The sequence below is a fragment of the Chiloscyllium plagiosum genome, unplaced genomic scaffold (assembly GCF_037043375.1).
Source record: "Chiloscyllium plagiosum isolate Xiang-an unplaced genomic scaffold, Cpla_swu_hap1 HiC_scaffold_11, whole genome shotgun sequence".
In the NCBI taxonomy this organism is placed as follows: Eukaryota; Metazoa; Chordata; class Chondrichthyes; order Orectolobiformes; family Hemiscylliidae; genus Chiloscyllium; species Chiloscyllium plagiosum.
In genome coordinates this window covers 79,953,623-79,970,694 of record NW_028270149.1, presented here as the reverse complement: position 1 = coordinate 79,970,694, position 17,072 = coordinate 79,953,623, and the positions used below count along the sequence as shown (strand labels likewise).

The 17,072-nt window shown below is 40.0% G+C and overlaps 2 protein-coding genes across 3 annotated transcripts in view; one reads left to right on the top strand and one right to left on the bottom strand.

Annotated features, from left to right (window-relative positions):
• Window positions 1-17,072, top strand: part of LOC122557538 (sodium- and chloride-dependent neutral and basic amino acid transporter B(0+)-like) — a 71,732-nt gene that overhangs the window by 33,501 nt on the left and 21,159 nt on the right. Inside the window, exons 5-9 of one of the 2 annotated variants that reach the window (XM_087992225.1) lie at window positions 6,725-6,863; window positions 7,636-7,768; window positions 9,575-9,715; window positions 11,379-11,607; window positions 13,378-13,503. In XM_087992225.1, coding sequence (XP_087848351.1) covers window positions 6,725-6,863; window positions 7,636-7,768; window positions 9,575-9,715; window positions 11,379-11,607; window positions 13,378-13,503 — 768 coding nt within the window. The remainder of the gene's footprint in view (window positions 1-6,724; window positions 6,864-7,635; window positions 7,769-9,574; window positions 9,716-11,378; window positions 11,608-13,377; window positions 13,504-17,072) is intronic. The other variant, XM_043705284.2, reaches the window with a different exon arrangement.
• The window catches only part of LOC122557080 (sodium- and chloride-dependent neutral and basic amino acid transporter B(0+)-like), a 77,525-nt gene continuing 73,962 nt past the window's right edge, over window positions 13,510-17,072 (bottom strand). The window contains exons 15-16 of the transcript XR_015758689.1: window positions 16,109-16,276; window positions 13,510-13,683 (exon numbers count right to left, since the gene is read on the bottom strand). The gene's annotated coding sequence lies outside the window, so the exon portion shown is untranslated. The remainder of the gene's footprint in view (window positions 13,684-16,108; window positions 16,277-17,072) is intronic.

Sequence of the window (17,072 nt, the reverse complement as noted above, 5' to 3'; positions counted from 1 at the left end):
ATATTTGAAGTAATTAGGGAGGCAGATGGCCACCGATATTTGAAGTAATTAGGGAGGCAGGTGGCCCCCGATATTTGACGTAATTAGGGAGGCAGGTGGCCCCCGATATTTGACGTAATTAGGGAGGCAGGTGGCCACCGATATTTGAAGTAATTAGGGAGGCAGGTGGCCCCCGATATTTGACGTAATTAGGGAGAAAGGTGGTCCCCGATATTTGATGTAATTAGGAAGGCAGGTGGACCCCGATCCTTGAAGTAATTACAGAGGCAGGTGTCCCCCGATATTTGACGTAATTAGGGAGGCATGATGCCCCCGATATTTGACGTAATTAGGGAGGCAGGTGGACCCCAATCTTTGAAAGTAATTAGGGAGGCAGGTGGCCCCTGATATTTGAAGTAATTAGTAAGGCAGGTGGACCCCGATATTTGATGTAATTAGTGAGGCAGGTGGCCCCCGATACTTGAATTAATTAGGGAGGCAGGTGGTCCTGAAATTTGAAGTAATTAGGGAGGCAATAGGCCCCCAATATTTGAAGTAATTAGGGAGGCAGTTGGCCCCCAATATTTGCAGTAATTAGGGAGGCAGGTGGCCCCCGATATTTGTAGTAATTAGGGAGGCAGGTGGCCCCCGATACTTGAAGTGTTTAGGGCAGCAGGTGGCCCCCGATATTTGACATAATTAGGGAGGCAGATGGACCCCGATATTTTAAGTAATTAGGAAGGCAGGTGGTTCCGATATTTGAAGTAATTAGGGAGGCAGGTGGCGTCTGATATTTGTCATAATTAGGGAGGCAGGTGACCTCCGATATTTGAAGTAATTAGGGAAGCAGGTGGTCCCTGATATTTGACGTAATTAGGGAGGCAGGTGGTCCCCGATATTTGACGTAATTAGGGAGAAAGGTGGTCCCCGATATTTGATGTAATTAGGAAGGCAGGTGGCCCCGATCCTTGAAGTAATTACAGAGGCAGGTGTCCCCCGATATTTGACATAATTAGTGAGCCAGGTGGCCCCCTATACTTGACGTAATTAGGGAGGCAGGTGGTCCTGAAATTTGAAGTAATTAGGGAGGCAATTGGCCCCCAATATTTGAAGTAATTAGGGAGGCAGTTGGCCCCCAATATTTGCAGTAATTAGGGAGGCAGGTGGCCCCCGATATTTGTAGTAATTAGGGAGGCAGGTGGCCCCCAATATTTGACATAATTAGGGAGGCAGGTGGACCCCGATATTTGAAGTAATTAGGAAGGCAGGTGGTTCCGATATTTGAAGTAATTAGGGAGGCAGGTGGCCCCCAATATTTGAAGTAATTAGGGAGGCAGGTGGCCCCCGATATTTGAGGTAATTAGGTAGGCAGGTGGTCCCTGATATTTGACATAATTCGGGAGGCAGGTGGCGCCCAATATTTGACGTAATTAGGAAGGCAGGTGGACCCCGATCCTTGAAGTAATTACAGAGGCAGGTGTTCCCCGATATTTGACGTAATTAGGGAGGCAGGTGGCTCCCAATACTTGAAGTAATTACAGAGGCAGGTGTTCCCCGATATTTGACGTAATTAGGGAGGCAGGTGGCCCCCAATATTTGAAGTAATTACAGAGGCAGGTGTTCCCCGATATTTGACGTAATTAGGGAGGCAGGTGGACCCCGATATTTGATGTAATTAGGGAGGCAGGTGGACCCCGATCTTTGACGTAATTAGTGAGGCAGGTGGCCCCCAATATTTGAAGTAATTAGGGAGGCAGGTGGCCCCCGATATTTGACATAATTAGGGAGGCAGGTGGCCCCCAATATTTGAAGTAATTAGGGAGGCAGGTGGCCCCTGATATTTGACGTAATTAGTGAGGCAGGTGGCCCCCAATATTTGAAGTAATTAGGGAGGCAGGTGGCCCCCGATATTTGACGTAATTAGTGAGGCCGGTGGCCCCCAATATTTGACGTAATTAGTGAGGCAGGTGGCCCCCAATATTTGAAGTAATTAGGGAGGCAGGTGGCCCCCGATATTTGAAGTAATTAGGGAGGCAGGTGGCCCCCGATATTTGAAGTAATTAGGGAGGCAGTTGGCCCCCGATATTTGAAGTAATTAGGGAGGCAGGTGGCCCCCAATATTTGAAGTAATTAGGGAGGCAGGTGGCCCCCGATATTTGACGTAATTAGTGAGGCAGGTGGCCCCCAATATTTGAAGTAATTAGGGAGGCAGGTGGCCCCCGATATTTGACGTAATTAGTGAGGCAGGTGGCCCCCAATATTTGAAGTAATTACGGAGGCAGGTGGCCCCCAATATTTGAAGTAATTAGGGAGGCAGGTGGCCCCCGATATTTGACGTAATTAGTGAGGCAGGTAGCCCCCAATATTTGAAGTAATTAGGGAGGCAGGTGGCTCCCAATATTTGAAGTAATTAGTGAGGCAGGTGGCCCCCAATATTTGAAGTAATAAGGGAAGCAGGTGGCCCCTGATATTTGAAGTAATTAGGGAGGCAGGTGGTTCCCGATATTTGACGTAATTAGGAAGGCAGGTGTCTCCCGATACTTGAAGTAATTAGGGAGGCAGGTGGCCCCCAATATTTGACGTAATTAGGGAGGCAGGTGGCCCCCGATATTTGAAGTAATTAGGGAGGCAGTTGGCCCCCGATATTTGAAGTAATTAGGGAGGCAGGTGGCCCCCAATATTTGAAGTAATTAGGGAGGCAGGTGGCCCCCGATATTTGACGTAATTAGTGAGGCAGGTGGCCCCCAATATTTGAAGTAATTAGGGAGGCAGGTGGCCCCCGATATTTGACGTAATTAGTGAGGCAGGTGGCCCCCAATATTTGAAGTAATTACGGAGGCAGGTGGCCCCCAATATTTGAAGTAATTAGGGAGGCAGGTGGCCCCCGATATTTGACGTAATTAGTGAGGCAGGTAGCCCCCAATATTTGAAGTAATTAGGGAGGCAGGTGGCTCCCAATATTTGAAGTAATTAGTGAGGCAGGTGGCCCCCAATATTTGAAGTAATAAGGGAAGCAGGTGGCCCCTGATATTTGAAGTAATTAGGGAGGCAGGTGGTTCCCGATATTTGACGTAATTAGGAAGGCAGGTGTCTCCCGATACTTGAAGTAATTACGAAGGCAGGTGGTCCCCAATATTTGTAGTAATTAGGGAGGTAGGTGGTCCCCAATATTTGGAGTAATTAGGGAGGCAGGTTGCCCTCGATATTTGAAGTTTTTTGGGAGGCAGTTGCCCCCTGATAATTGAAATAAGTGTTGGGAAGGAGTGCTGGGCTGAGTCATTATGTTCACTTCGATATCTAATACTGAACAGAGATGATTTATAATTTTAAGACTGTACCAATATCTAAATTCTGGGGTTAGCTCAACATTAGGAAAAATTCATTGTGGCTTGAAAGCTTTGTGTCATGTTACCTTAATTTGGGGACAGCATTGCCCTCCAGCCAATATTCATTACCAACTTTTCTGCTCAAAATCACCATCTGGTTTCTGCACTTCATTCTAAACACTGTTAACTACACCTGTAGATCAGGTCATTTAATTAGGCACAAGGTTAATGTATTTTTTTTAAATGAATACAATACATTGCAGAACTATTCTAAGTTTTAGATAATATTTTAGATAATATTGATACTTTTAGTCACAAAATTTCAAAGAGTTTTACATCCTAGCAAAGCTAGATTTATAAAACTAGGTTTTCTTAATTCGCCTGGGTTTTTCCATATAAAGTAAGAAAATAACAGATTGGAAGGGAATCTCTAGTGCAGAGTTTAAAATGGACGAGCTTTTTGCCAGTATGGGCAATATATTTACTCCAGTGGGCTATTTTAGTTTGATTAATTTGAGAATTATTTATTTCAAAATTCCTCTTATGGCTTCTAGCCTGCTGAAGAGCACAAATTATGACCTCGAATAGGGTACTCCCTCGATGCTCAAACCAGAATACGAGTGACCTCTACTAGATTAGTTTGTGTTACTTTTTTGCTGCTCCCTATTTTAATTGATTATATGTATATTGTATATACTTATATACAAAGAGGAAATGGTTTATACTTTACTACAATGGGCACTCTGTGGTCTGCAACCTCGCAAGGGGGGGCAGATGACAAAGATCGAACTTGACCTGCTGTGTGGACTTGCCATTGCCAGCATTGGTGCACAAGAAGGGACAGTTTACCTGTGCGATCCTGAGCAAACAGAGACTGTGTACCAACTATGCCAGGAAGATGTCCTTGTGTGCCGAAAGACTGAATGTTACCAAGAATGACTATTGCAGTGGTCAACTGCATCAAGAAGATTAACAGTTCATTTACTGAACAAGTCTGAATGATCTTTACCCTGTAAAAGTGTTGTGTGCTAGTTTGATTGCATTTGTACTATGGGGCATCCCTGGCAAGCCTTGTCCCCTTTCAGATATTATCACATAGTAAAAGAGACAAAGGGGGGATGTTATCCTTCACTTACAATTTGTTTCTAGAAACCCATAATTATATTTTTGGAGAGGATGAAGTAGTTTGTTATGCCCTTACTTCAGCAAGAGACTCCCTGGCCCCTTTTATCCTTCCAAATCCTAACATGGGGGTATGGAATAGTACTAAAGTAGTTACAGGACGTAATATCTCTTTTAGTTATTATCTATCCCCACCTGCTACTTGTTTATGGACTTGCTCCATTAAATCCGCAATATCCTATCCAAATTACTACAATGGTAAGGGATGGGGATGCACTTATGTAAGAGTGCCTAAAATTATTCCCTGTGCTGTAATTAAATGTATTAGTCATCACTGATTTTCTGAAAGGCCTCACATCTCATGTGTATGCCTTAATGAAAAATGTCTCCCTGTTACCACTGGAATTCAAACTCTATGTGGAGAGGGTACCAACACCTACCGTCATTACGATACCCCTAATGGCACTAATATTTTCCCAATTATTGGATGGGTAGAAAGATTTTGGGATGTCGGCCATGTTTCTTATCAAGAAACTCACCTCATTAGATTAGATGATTTTCACCCTCAGCGCCCAGGACCAAATTATGTAATCATGGACTATCCACATACTCCAGGAAGTCACAAAGATCGGCCCACTTCTTATTGGGAAGGTCCCTCCGTTATCTATACTAAACCTGGATATTAATTTTTTTCAGTTATAATAAGGCATCTAACTACCTTGTCCTAAATAGAGCAAGTACTCCTCATGCCGGAGCTGTAGGAACACTATTTCCAATTACTGTTCCCTGTCCAATTACCTGGCAACAAGCTCATAATTCCCCTTTTTAAACAGTCAGTTTCTCCTGACTTCTGTGCAGAATGGAAGAATCCAAAGGCCATATCAAGCATATGCAGCTCTTAGCGTTCTTTCATAGGAGGGTCTTCAGGTATTATTAATCATCAAAACCATAATCATTTCATTTGCAGACTCACAATTCTGGGAAATGAGACAAGTGCTGCCCTAATAGAAATTAGGGACATGCATTCAGAATTGCGCCTATTTGCCCAACAAAACCAATTACATACTTGTGAAGGAAGGTGAATTTTGCGCGATAGTTAGAGAAAAATGCATTATGGGGATCACTGATCTTATCGGAAACATTACTAGACATATTGACAATATTCGCACTTTTGTCAACCAAAGAACAAAGGTGCAGGATTGGGAGATTGGGGTTTTGGCTCATGGTACAACTGGCTAATGAATATGTCCATGTATGGTGCTATTGGTTTAATTGGTCTTTTTGTTAGTATTGCTATAGTTAAGTGTACTATTGCTAAAATATTAACTTCTATTGACAATATTGGTTCCACCCAGAAAATGCTTCTTCTCCACTTAGATGAAGATGAGGAAACACCATTGCCTGCCCTTGGTTCCTCTTCGGAGGAAGAGGAAGTAAAATAGTCTTTTGCTGCCATCAAATTGGAATAATTTGATCCATGCCTTTATGAAATGGTCATGAAATGACCAAAGGGGGGCAATGAGGATCTAAAATTTGATTTTAGGTTATTACTAGAAGCAAAAAGTATATGTGGATTTTTACTAACCACAAAATGGTTTTTCAATTTAAAAGAATACTATAAAAATGCCTGAGAATAGTGATTGAACCTTATGAACTTGTATTGCTGATTTGCAGAATTAAGCTGAAATTCAAAAATAAGGGGACAATAGAGTTTTCATGAAATGAATACTGACACTTTAATTGATCATTTGAACTAACTTTGAACTGCACCATGGCATGACAATTTATGTAAATAAGATTTCTTTTCCAAGGAATTACCATTGGATTAGCCTGTTGTCAATCATGTCACCATATTACAGTTGATTGTACTTTTCTTGTAATTAAGAACCCTGTCCCAGGAAATATCATTGGACTAACTTGTGTCAATCATGTCACCTGTGATTGGTCTTTCTTGTAATTAAAGCTGTCCTATCTCTTTAAAAAAAATATAAATAATGTGTAATTTTCAAATGTAACTGCGCAACTTCACCACAGAACACAGAAGCTTTAACCTCTGTGTTGCTGAATAGAATTGCGTCAAGGTACCTTAATTCAATAAACTAATGACCCTTGCTTTTTGAACAGACCATATTCGTTGATTCTTTTGACCAATCTCGAACCAAGAGGCCCCTGATCCATGCATAACCTTACCCATGTAATCAAAAGGATTAACTGGTTCAATAAAAGTGAAACAGTGACCCTCGTTATATTGAAATGGAATGGAAAATTAACGTATAATACTGAAACACATTTTCCAGATCCACTCTGCAATTTCACTCTGAATGATGGATGTTTTGAAATCGTTAATACAACATGGCTGCAGGCAAACAATGAATCTTGTCCAAATGGATCAGAAATCTCCATTCCTCAGCAGGGCCCGAGTGAGCAATATTGGGAGTAAGTACAATGCGGCAGATAGCTGCACTGATAACTTGCACAGTTGGGCCAGTAACTCCTCTTGAGATGGTTAGTTTGTTTATATGTGTTTAATGAGAGAGAAGTTGAATCATTTTGATTGAGGTATTATTTACATTGTACATTACAAAATAGCATAATGGGAAGGAAACATTTACTATTTAACATCCCTCTGGTTTCTAAGCACTGTAACTTTGACAATATTTATAAAGCAATACATTTTTCTTTGTTTTCTTGCTCATCAAGGAAAATACTCATGACCAGAATTCCTAAACATGAAATGGTTAGAATCATCTGTGACTGATGTTCCTTTCTCTATTTTTATTTGTGATAAGTTACAACTGAGAACTGGATTTAGGTTAACTGTCTGGAGGCAGATATCATGTTTAGCTGGATTCATTGGAAGACATAGTGACTAAACCAGATAAGTTTCACAGTGCAATGTGAGGCAGTCAGTGAAGCATTGTCAGAAACTCTTTCACATCAAATCAGCTCTGCAGGGAATCTCATCAATTTGTTTGAACAAAGCTTTACATTGAAAAATATCAATACACACAGGAAAAAAATGTCATATAGAATATCAAACTTCAAAATTATTTCTGAGTGCAAGAATCAAAGCTTCTATAAAACAAAATTAATTTAGATATTACACAACTCTATGTTTGACAAATACATTAATGCACTATGTCTAAAAACATGTGTGCAATGAAGTGTGTCCTTACTTACTACATGTTTTTGTTCTTATTTTCTGTAGTAAAGCAGTTTTACGCCGTTCCAGTTCAATGGATGAGACGGGGGAGATAATCTGGTATTTAGCCCTCTGCCTGCTTCTTGCCTGGCTAATAGTTGGGGCAGCATTATCAAAAGGAATCAAATCTTCAGGAAAGGTAAATGATTGGTGATAAACAGAGTTAAAATTAATGACAAAGTGCAGATTTCAATAACAGTGAAACTAGAAAGTATAAAAAGAAATTTGAAAGTGTCTGGTTTATCTCCCAGGTGATGTTAACAGTGTCTCTGGGAAATGGGAGATTCATAATTCATCAACACTTCAGGCCTGAGGGAGATCTGAAGACCTTTCTCCTGGGGGAAAGAACAGCAACTTCCCCAAACCCCTGCAATGTGTCCCTCATTCTAGGAGTTTACTCACTGATACAGGAACTTTGGGGGAATTTCTAATTGCAGTGGAAGGCTATGCAGGACTGAGGGAAGGGATTGAGCAGATTAGGGTTAGAGTTTTATTTGAGTGAAATTAGATTTATCTGGACATGAGAATGGGACTGAGACCTGAGGAACAATCATTGGGTGAAAACAATAAAATGCTGGTAATGCTCAACAGCTTGTGAAGCACCTGTCAAGACAAACCGAGCTAATCTTTCACTTCCATGGACTTTCATCTGACCGAGAGAAATAAATAGCAGTTTAAGAGATTTCTTAAGACAACAGACATGGGGAGTATGGGTCAGTAAACAAAAGAAGATTCTGTGATAGGGTTGAGGACAACAGAGGTTAACTAACAAAGCTCTGACCTTCATCCCCATTGTATTGTTGGATAGGTTCCAAACCAAAGAGCAAATGTAATTTTAAGGCTGTTAGAAGATATCACAACATGTGACATTCCAGTGTAATGTGCCTTTAGTAGTTATTAATGTTGAAGGAAAAAGCAGCAGTTACTGTGGGTGGAAACTCTAAGGCACATGAGCAGCCTGTGCCATGGTGAGATTTAATGCAGAATCAGGTGAGAAATCTAACAAGGTCCATCTCAATGTCAGGAACAACTTGCTGTGTCTTTTATGTACCTGCCCAGTGAGGAGGTAAGTCTCTTGGGTAAGAATTACCTTCAAATGATTATTTTCATTGTGTAATTTCTGTTATTATGTCTATAGGTTTAGCACTCTTTAAATAGGCACATTATATCAAGGTATCACAAAACAAAGTCTCAAGATGCAAACCCTGTGAACTAGATGAAAATGCGATCCCTGCGTATATCCTCCATGTTACTCTTCCTCTTCAGTTTGTCATCTGTTCCCTTCCATGCACTGATGAGAATCCATTCAGTTTGCCATTTGGTTGGATAATATTCCAAGGGGAATGAGGTATAAAAGTAGACAAGTCTTGCTACAAAGGTACAGCAGCTACTGTTTTGGTCTCCTTAATTAGGGGGTGTATTTGTATTGGAGAAAGTTCAGTGAACTTCTCTGCATTAATTCCTTTGAAGATATCTTATTACAATATAAGTTTGAGCCTGTATTCACAGGAATTTAGGACATCGAGAAATGATCTTCAAAGATTCTGAATGGTCTTAGAAAGCTTTATCTTCTCAGAGAATCTCGAACAGGGAACACAGTTACAAAATAAGGTGTCACCGAATGAGGTAGAGATGAAGAGGAATCTTTTCTATCAGAGTATTTTTAATCTTTCAAATACTCTTCCTCCGAAAGCAATAGAGATTGGTTCATTAAATATATTCAAGGCAGAGTTTGACAAATTATTGACGTACAAGAGAGTCAAAGGTTCTGGAGAGGGTAAGTGTCGGGGCAATCAGGCAGGAAAGGAAACGTATGGTTAGCACCTGATCAGCCAGAATCTTATTGCATGGTGGGGCCGCATGGCCTCTTACTGCTTTGAGATTTTATTTTCTTCTGTTGTACCAGTAATACAGGAAAATCTAACAAGCTTCACTCCATGCTCAGATGGTTTATTTCACTGCGACGTTCCCTTACGTGGTTCTGACCATACTCCTGATCCGAGGGGTTACCCTGGAGGGAGCTTCTAAAGGAATTGAATTCTACATCGGAAGCCAGTCAGACTTCTCCAGACTGGCTGATGCTGAGGTAAATACAGCAATATGAATGATTCAGTCTCATTAGTATTTTTAGTTGAATCGATTCGTGCCTCAGCCCATTTACTTTGTTAGCTTGTCATCATCAGTTTAAAATCAATGTATCACTTTGGAGTCCTTAATTCAATTCTTGCAAATTTTTAATAAAGCTTGTGATGAATTCAAAAAGTCAGTTTAAGATCATTATCATCCTTCCATTAACAGGAAAGAGGGTCAGGCATCAGCTATGATGGAAGAGAGGTCGGAAATTAATGAAGAATGGTGATAGGGATTGGAATGCAATAGAATTCCTCCTTCATGCCTCCTTCTTTCTGAAATCTTGAAACTGATTCAGGTCTAAGAATTTCAGGTGAAATGCCTCATTGACCTACAAAGCAATACTGACCCACATCTTGCTGTATCAGGGCAATAGAAAGGGCCACTCTGGATGAGCCTTGTTCTTATCTATTCCATGTCAATGAGATTTGGTACTGCAAGTGTCTGGAAGTGGGAGATGGAAATGAAAGAACATTGTCTACATCTGAAATCTACATGGGAGTGAACATTGGAAAGTTATTGATTATATCCTGAACCAGTCAGATTATCGTATTTGGAATATAATAATTGAGTGGGTGACTTCCATGCTGTGACTCCATTCTTCCAGTAGGTAGTTTAAGTGCCAGAGATTGTGACTGGTAGTAAGTAAATACTTGGCACGTCATTAAAGGCTCCTTCAATGTAATGTTCCTTGAAATAAATCTCTGAGGTGATTCAGTCTACAGAATAAGGACAGAAACACCACTGTGCCCAGTGAATACAAATAGGCAGACTGGGCAACATCACCTTTGTGAAGCTGACAGTGTCTTAATGCATACCAGATAATGATGGCTGGAATTTTGTATACTGCAGCATTTGCAAATAGATAATCATGAACACTATTTATCACTCAATTATTCTGACAGCAATTGGATTTTGATTTCTATTTATTTCATTTATCCGCTGTTTACATAATCCAAATTAATCCTATGCCTGGAGATTATAGTCTAGTTTTACTGGTTCCTGTTGAGATTGAAATGGTTAAGTTGCTGTCATATTACTACAATTTGAAGGTGAATCATTATTTGTGATGAAAGATATCCTTTGTTGTTAATTTCATGAAAAGAATGGAGTTAACTGGGGTCAGTCTCATGCTGCAAGTGAGTCAGTGACTGAAAACCATGGCTGGTGGAAGAGTATACTATCATTTCTTCGATAGCGCGATAGTCACGTACTGTGTGACCTTGCGTTATGCAAGAATCGTGCAACATAAATAGCACTTAAAGTGTTGCCGATGTAATTGCGTTATAGCCAGCACACATTTTAAAAGTTTGCACTTTAGAAATAGCGTCCCCATTCATCAATCACGTCACGACTAATTTGTGTTGATGAAACGCACGTTATACCAGAAAGACATGTATCAGACATCTCAGAGGGAATTTGACTGTAAATGATCAACAGTAATGATGACTGTCCTGTTTAAGAAGAGTTACTGTTGACCAGAGGGAGCTACTTTGCTCAATTCACCATGGATTAACCATACGAGTTCTCATTATTTTCACAATTAATGTCATTTTATCTGTTGTACATGTTTGTGTTTAATTTCTTTCCAGACACTACTTCTATTTTCTATTTACCAGGTCTGGAAAGATGCTGCAACTCAAATTTTCTTTTCTATCTCAGTGGGTTGGGGAAGTTTAGTAACACTGTCATCCTACAACAAGTTCCACAATAACTGCTACAGAGATACCATCATTGTCTGTATTGTTAATTGTGCTACGAGTGTGTTTGCTGGATTTGTCATCTTCTCCATCCTGGGACACATGGCTCACATACAAGATAAGCCCGTTTCAGAGGTTGCCCAGTCAGGTAAACTAGAGCTGTTAAAATTGTCAAGGGTCAGACAGCTTTAATGTTCTCTCTGAAGTGATTCAACCCAACATTCCAGTGATTCCAGTGTCTAGACACAGTAATCAATCCTCAGATCCAAATTGATAACCAGGCTCTGAAGAATGACACATTGCCATGATGTTTGGTTATACTGAACAGGATTGGATCTGAATAATGCAATGGAATGCCTGGGGTTGAACCTTAATTCTTAAAAGTGAGCTTTTGAAATAATCACAGAATAGTAAATCTCAAAGCACTCAGAGTTAACATTATAATCCACTGTAAGATTTGTTATTTACCTTAGAATTACATTTCATATGAGCCACATTTTATGAAGAAAATTTTGAAAGAATTACACAATATCATGTTTCTAGGTGAATCAGAGACAGTTTTTATTTATTGATGACATTAGTTACTGGTCATATTATGCACTCAAATAGTAAATTTGATGATAGTACATTTTAAAATATGAAGAGCAAGAGACATGGAAATGTTCTGTGCTAAGCCACTTGTATCGGTTGATGATGCTGTGATAAGTAATTAATGACCAGGTAAAGTTACAATAAAACACAGTACACACACCAGTCTGATTACTCCAATAGCCTGAGCACTGAGTGGTTTGACAGCCTGAACCGAGGCAGGAACATAGGTACAGGGGTAGGCCACTCAGTCTGTCTAGTCTGCCTCACCACTCCATGCAATACTGAAGGATCGAACACTTCAATGCCTTTTACTCCATCCATTCCCTGACCTTGTACACCACTGAGAATCAGAAATATATCAATCTCAACCTTAAATCTACTCAAATCTTGACCTCCACAGTCCTCCGTGCTGGACAATTCCAATGTTTCACAACACTCTGAATAAACTAATTTCTCCTCATCTTGGCTCTAAGTTTTAAATTGTGGCCCCTGGTTTTAGATTCTGCAGACAGAGGAAATATCTTACCTGCAGCTACTCTGTTATTTTCTTTAACTAACTTGTAAATTTCAATGCAATTGCCTCTCATTCTATGAAACTCTAGAGAAAAAAGGCCCAGTTTTCCCAATCTTTCTTCATAGGACAGTTCTACCATCCCAGGAGCAAGTCTGCTGAACATTTGTTGCACTCCCTCTATGGCAATGACATCTTTCCTGAGAAAAAGTGACCAAACTGTGCACAGTTTCCAGATGTGGCCTAACCAAGCTGCTATACAATTGAAACAAGACTTCATTATCCCTGTACTCAAATCCTCTTGCAATAAAGGAAGACATTCCATGAGGCTTCTTAATAGCTTGCTGCACACACATGTTAACCCTCAGTGACTTAGCAACAAGGAGACTGTGGTCCCTTTGTACAACTACACTTTACAATCCCCAACCATTTAAGAAACACTCTAAATTATCTATTCAATTATTTCTCTCCCATTCCCTACTTTCCAACATTATTCCCTGCTTTAAAATGCCAGTTTCACCAACGTATCAGAGAGATTCCTTTTTTGCCTAGATTGCAAATGTCACTCTGAACTCAGTGTTCACAGCTTCTAAATAATATAACTTCTTAATTGAGAGTGATTAATATTATAAACACACCATATAACTAGCATTTTGTATTGTAAACACATATCAGCACATCATTGAACTTTGATGACATGAATAGTTTTGTAAATGTTGGTTAATATTGGCAATTGTAATCAATTAAATGGATTTAAGTCAACAAGCAGTTGACAGCAACATTCATTGTGTAATTTCTATTCTATTCACTGTTCAGGTTTCGGTTTGGTCTTCATTGCCTACCCAGAGGCCCTTGCACAGTTGCCGTGGGCACCATTATGGTCTGTTTCATTTTTCTTCATGCTGCTCACTCTGGGAGTTGACACACAGTTTGCAGGTTTAGGTAAAAATGGCATTGCATCACTAAAACAAATGATTTCTGTTGAAGAAACTATGACAGTGTTGGGCAAAAAAAAAGTGCTGATGGTGATGTTAGTGGACAAATGCATAACATTTCTTTGTAGCAATTGTTCCCTCATTGTCTGAAAGAAGAATGCAGCTCTTAGTCTTAAATGATTAACACCTGCATCAAAATAAAAATTGGGGAAAAGTTGCATCAACATCCAAATGATTTCACAACACAATTTGTACTAACAGCGATGGTGAGGGAAGGCATCATAGAAGATCAACATGTGAGTTGAGAGTTGGAGTAAATGAGAGAGATGAGGTTCAGTGTTATTAGGAATTAGTAAGTAAGGATGGAGAGTGTATGAGCAAATATTAAAAGAGAAAGACAAACCAGTAGAACTTATTCGCAAAAGCATGCAGCATTCAGAGTTAAGTTGATGAGCTGACAACACAAATAGAGACCAGTCACACCACCTGGTGAAGATTATTGAAATGTGGTTGCAGGAAGATCAGTACTGGGAGTGAAATGTCCAAGGATAATGAGTATTCCAAAAGGATAGGCAAGTAGGAACAGGAGGTGGAGTTGTTTTATTGGTTAAGGGAGATATCAAGGTGCATTAAGAAATGATATTGGCACTACGAACCAAGATGTTGAATCAATCTGAGTGGAAATAAAAGGCAAGGGAAGAAACCCCTTGGTAGGAATAATTTACAGACCCTCAAACAGTACTTCCAAAGTAGGGCTTAGTTTAAATGAGGCAGTAATGATGGCTTATGAGACAGCCACAACAGCAATTATGGGTGATTTGTATATACACATTAATTCGATTCATCAACTTGGCAAGGGTAGCCTTGAAGGAAGATTTATAGAGTGTCTGAGGGATTGTTTCTTTGGGCAATGTGTCATGGAGCCAACCAGAGGACTAGCTACTTTAGATTTGGTATTGTGTAACGAGGAAGAATTGATAAATAATTGATGATCATGTAGTTAAGGATCATCTTGGAAGCAGTGATCACAACCTTCTATAGTTTCAAATTCAGATGGCAAGAGTGAAGACAGAGTCATATACAGGAGTTTTAATGTTGGCCAAAGGTAATTATACAGGCCTGAGAAAGCAGTTGGCCCTGGGGGACTGAGGAAAAATATTAAAGGGGCACGACATTTGAAGAATGGTGGCAAATGCTCAGGGAGAAATGAAATACCTGTCAATTAAAGTATATTCCTGAGAGGAAGAGGAATTATACAAAGGTTAAAAAATCATCCATGGCTTAACAAGGAAGTCAAGGATAACATAAAGACAAAAAACTAGGGCATATCATATTGCAAATGTTAGAGACACTCTGGAGGATCAGGAGAGCTTTAAGCATTAGCAAAGGGTTACTAAAAACAAAATCAAAAGAGCTAAGATGACCTATAAAAGGAAACTAGCAGAAACCATAAGATCTGACATCAAAAGCTTCTATAAGTATATAAAAAGGAAGAGAGTAGTGAAAGTAAATGGTGGCCCTTTAGAGGATGGAAATGGTGAGATAATTATGGGAAAGTCAGAAATTGCAGAGGCACTAAACCAGTATTTTATGTCTTTTTGCAGTGGAAGATCATAATTTCTTCCCAAAATATGCAGTTACTATAGAGGAACTTGGTGAAATTACTATAACTAAGGAGAAGGTATTAAGTAAACTGATGGGATTAAAGGCAGATTAGTCCCCAGGACCTGAAGGCCTGCACCCTAAGGTATTAAAGGAGGTGGCAACAGAGATAATGGATATATTAGTTACTATATTCCAAAATTTCCTAGATTCTGAAGCCTGTATTTGAAAAAAGAGATAGGCAAAATGTGGAAAATTGGAGATCAATTAGTTTGACCTTGGTCGTGAGGAAGTTGCTGAAGTCAATAATAAGGGAGAGAACTGACCACTTGGAACAACAAAGCTCAATTCCCCAGTGGCAGCATGGTTTCATACAGGACAAGTTGTACTTGACAAAATTGTTGGAGTTCTTTGAGGATGTAACTATCAAGTTGGATAATGAGGACACAGTGGATGTGTTATATCTAGACCTCCAGAAGACATTGATAAGGTGCTGCATTAAGACTGATACAAAAGGTTAGACCGGAGGGTGTTTGGGGGTAGAGTATTGGTTCGGATAGAGGATTGGTTGACTGACAGAAAGCAGAGGGGCGGGATAAATGGGTCCTTCTGGCGAACTGTAACTATTAGGGTAGCACAGGGTTCAATCCTCTGACATCAACTGTTGACAATCTATATCAATGATCTGCTGGGAGGGACAGAATGTAACAAAGCAAAATTCACAGCTAGAGAATGAACTAGAATCTGACAGATGGAATTTAAAGTGGATAGGTGTGAGGTTACGTATTTTGGCCAGAAAAGGGCAAATTATTAATTAAATCAGAAGCAGATTCAGAGTGCCTCAGTGCAGAGGAATCTCGGTGTCCATGTGTATGAATCACAGAAAGTGGGTATGTAGGTGCTGCACACAATAAGAAAGTTAAATGGAATCTTGGCATTTATTGCAAAAGAATTGGTTTATAAAAAGTAAAGTAATGTCACAATTATATAAGGTGTTGTTGAGATCATACCTGTAGTATTGTGTCCAGATATGGTCTCTTTACTTGAGGAAGGATGTGGTGGCAGTAAAGGCAGTTCCAACGATGTTCTCCAGGTTGATTCAAGGGATGAAAGGGCTGTCATATGAGGAACGGTTGAATACCTTGGGCTTGTACTTGCTGGAGTTCAGAAGAATGTATCTGATTGAGATACATAAAATGGAATTGATAAGGTAGATGTGGAACAGATATTCCTCCTTGTGGGACAGTCTCGAACAGAGGTCATAGATATAGCCCGAGAGGAGGTAGGTTCAAAACTGAGATGAGGAGAAACTATTTCTCTGAGAGGGTTGTGAATCTGTGGATCTCACTGCCCCAGAGTGCACAGGAGGCAGAATCAATCAACAAATTCAAGAAAGAAAAAGATATGTCTTGATGAAAAATGGGACAAAGGGCTAGGGGAAGCAGGCAGGAATGGTGACCAGCGTTGCGACCAGAATAAGAACAGCCATGAACATGTCAAATGGTGGAGTGGGTTTGAAGGGCTGAATTATCTACTCATGCTCCTAATTCTGATGTTCTTCTGCCCAATATTTATTATGGTGATTTTCAATCTCGATGTTAATGTTCTATATCTTTTCTTTGCTCTCATGCCTAGAATTTATCCCTTCGCATTTGTTTGAGACAGACCTTGCTGCTCAAGAGATGGGGATTTTTATTTACCTGCCTCACAGGGAGCAGGATGGTCAGCAAACTCACTCACTCATGTTGAAACTCACTCATGTTGAAACACCCCACATGTAATTTGAGGATAACGATGATGCAGTTTTCCTCTGCATCAGAGCAACAGGAACACAACTGGGGGAAAAATACATATCTCAGAGCTACAGAAATGGATGCAGAAACCTTTTGCCCCAAACTCCAGGCTTTGGTGTGTCCAGTGGTGTTTTGTCCTGTCATTGTGCAAGTTATTAATTAATCACTTCATTTGACATTT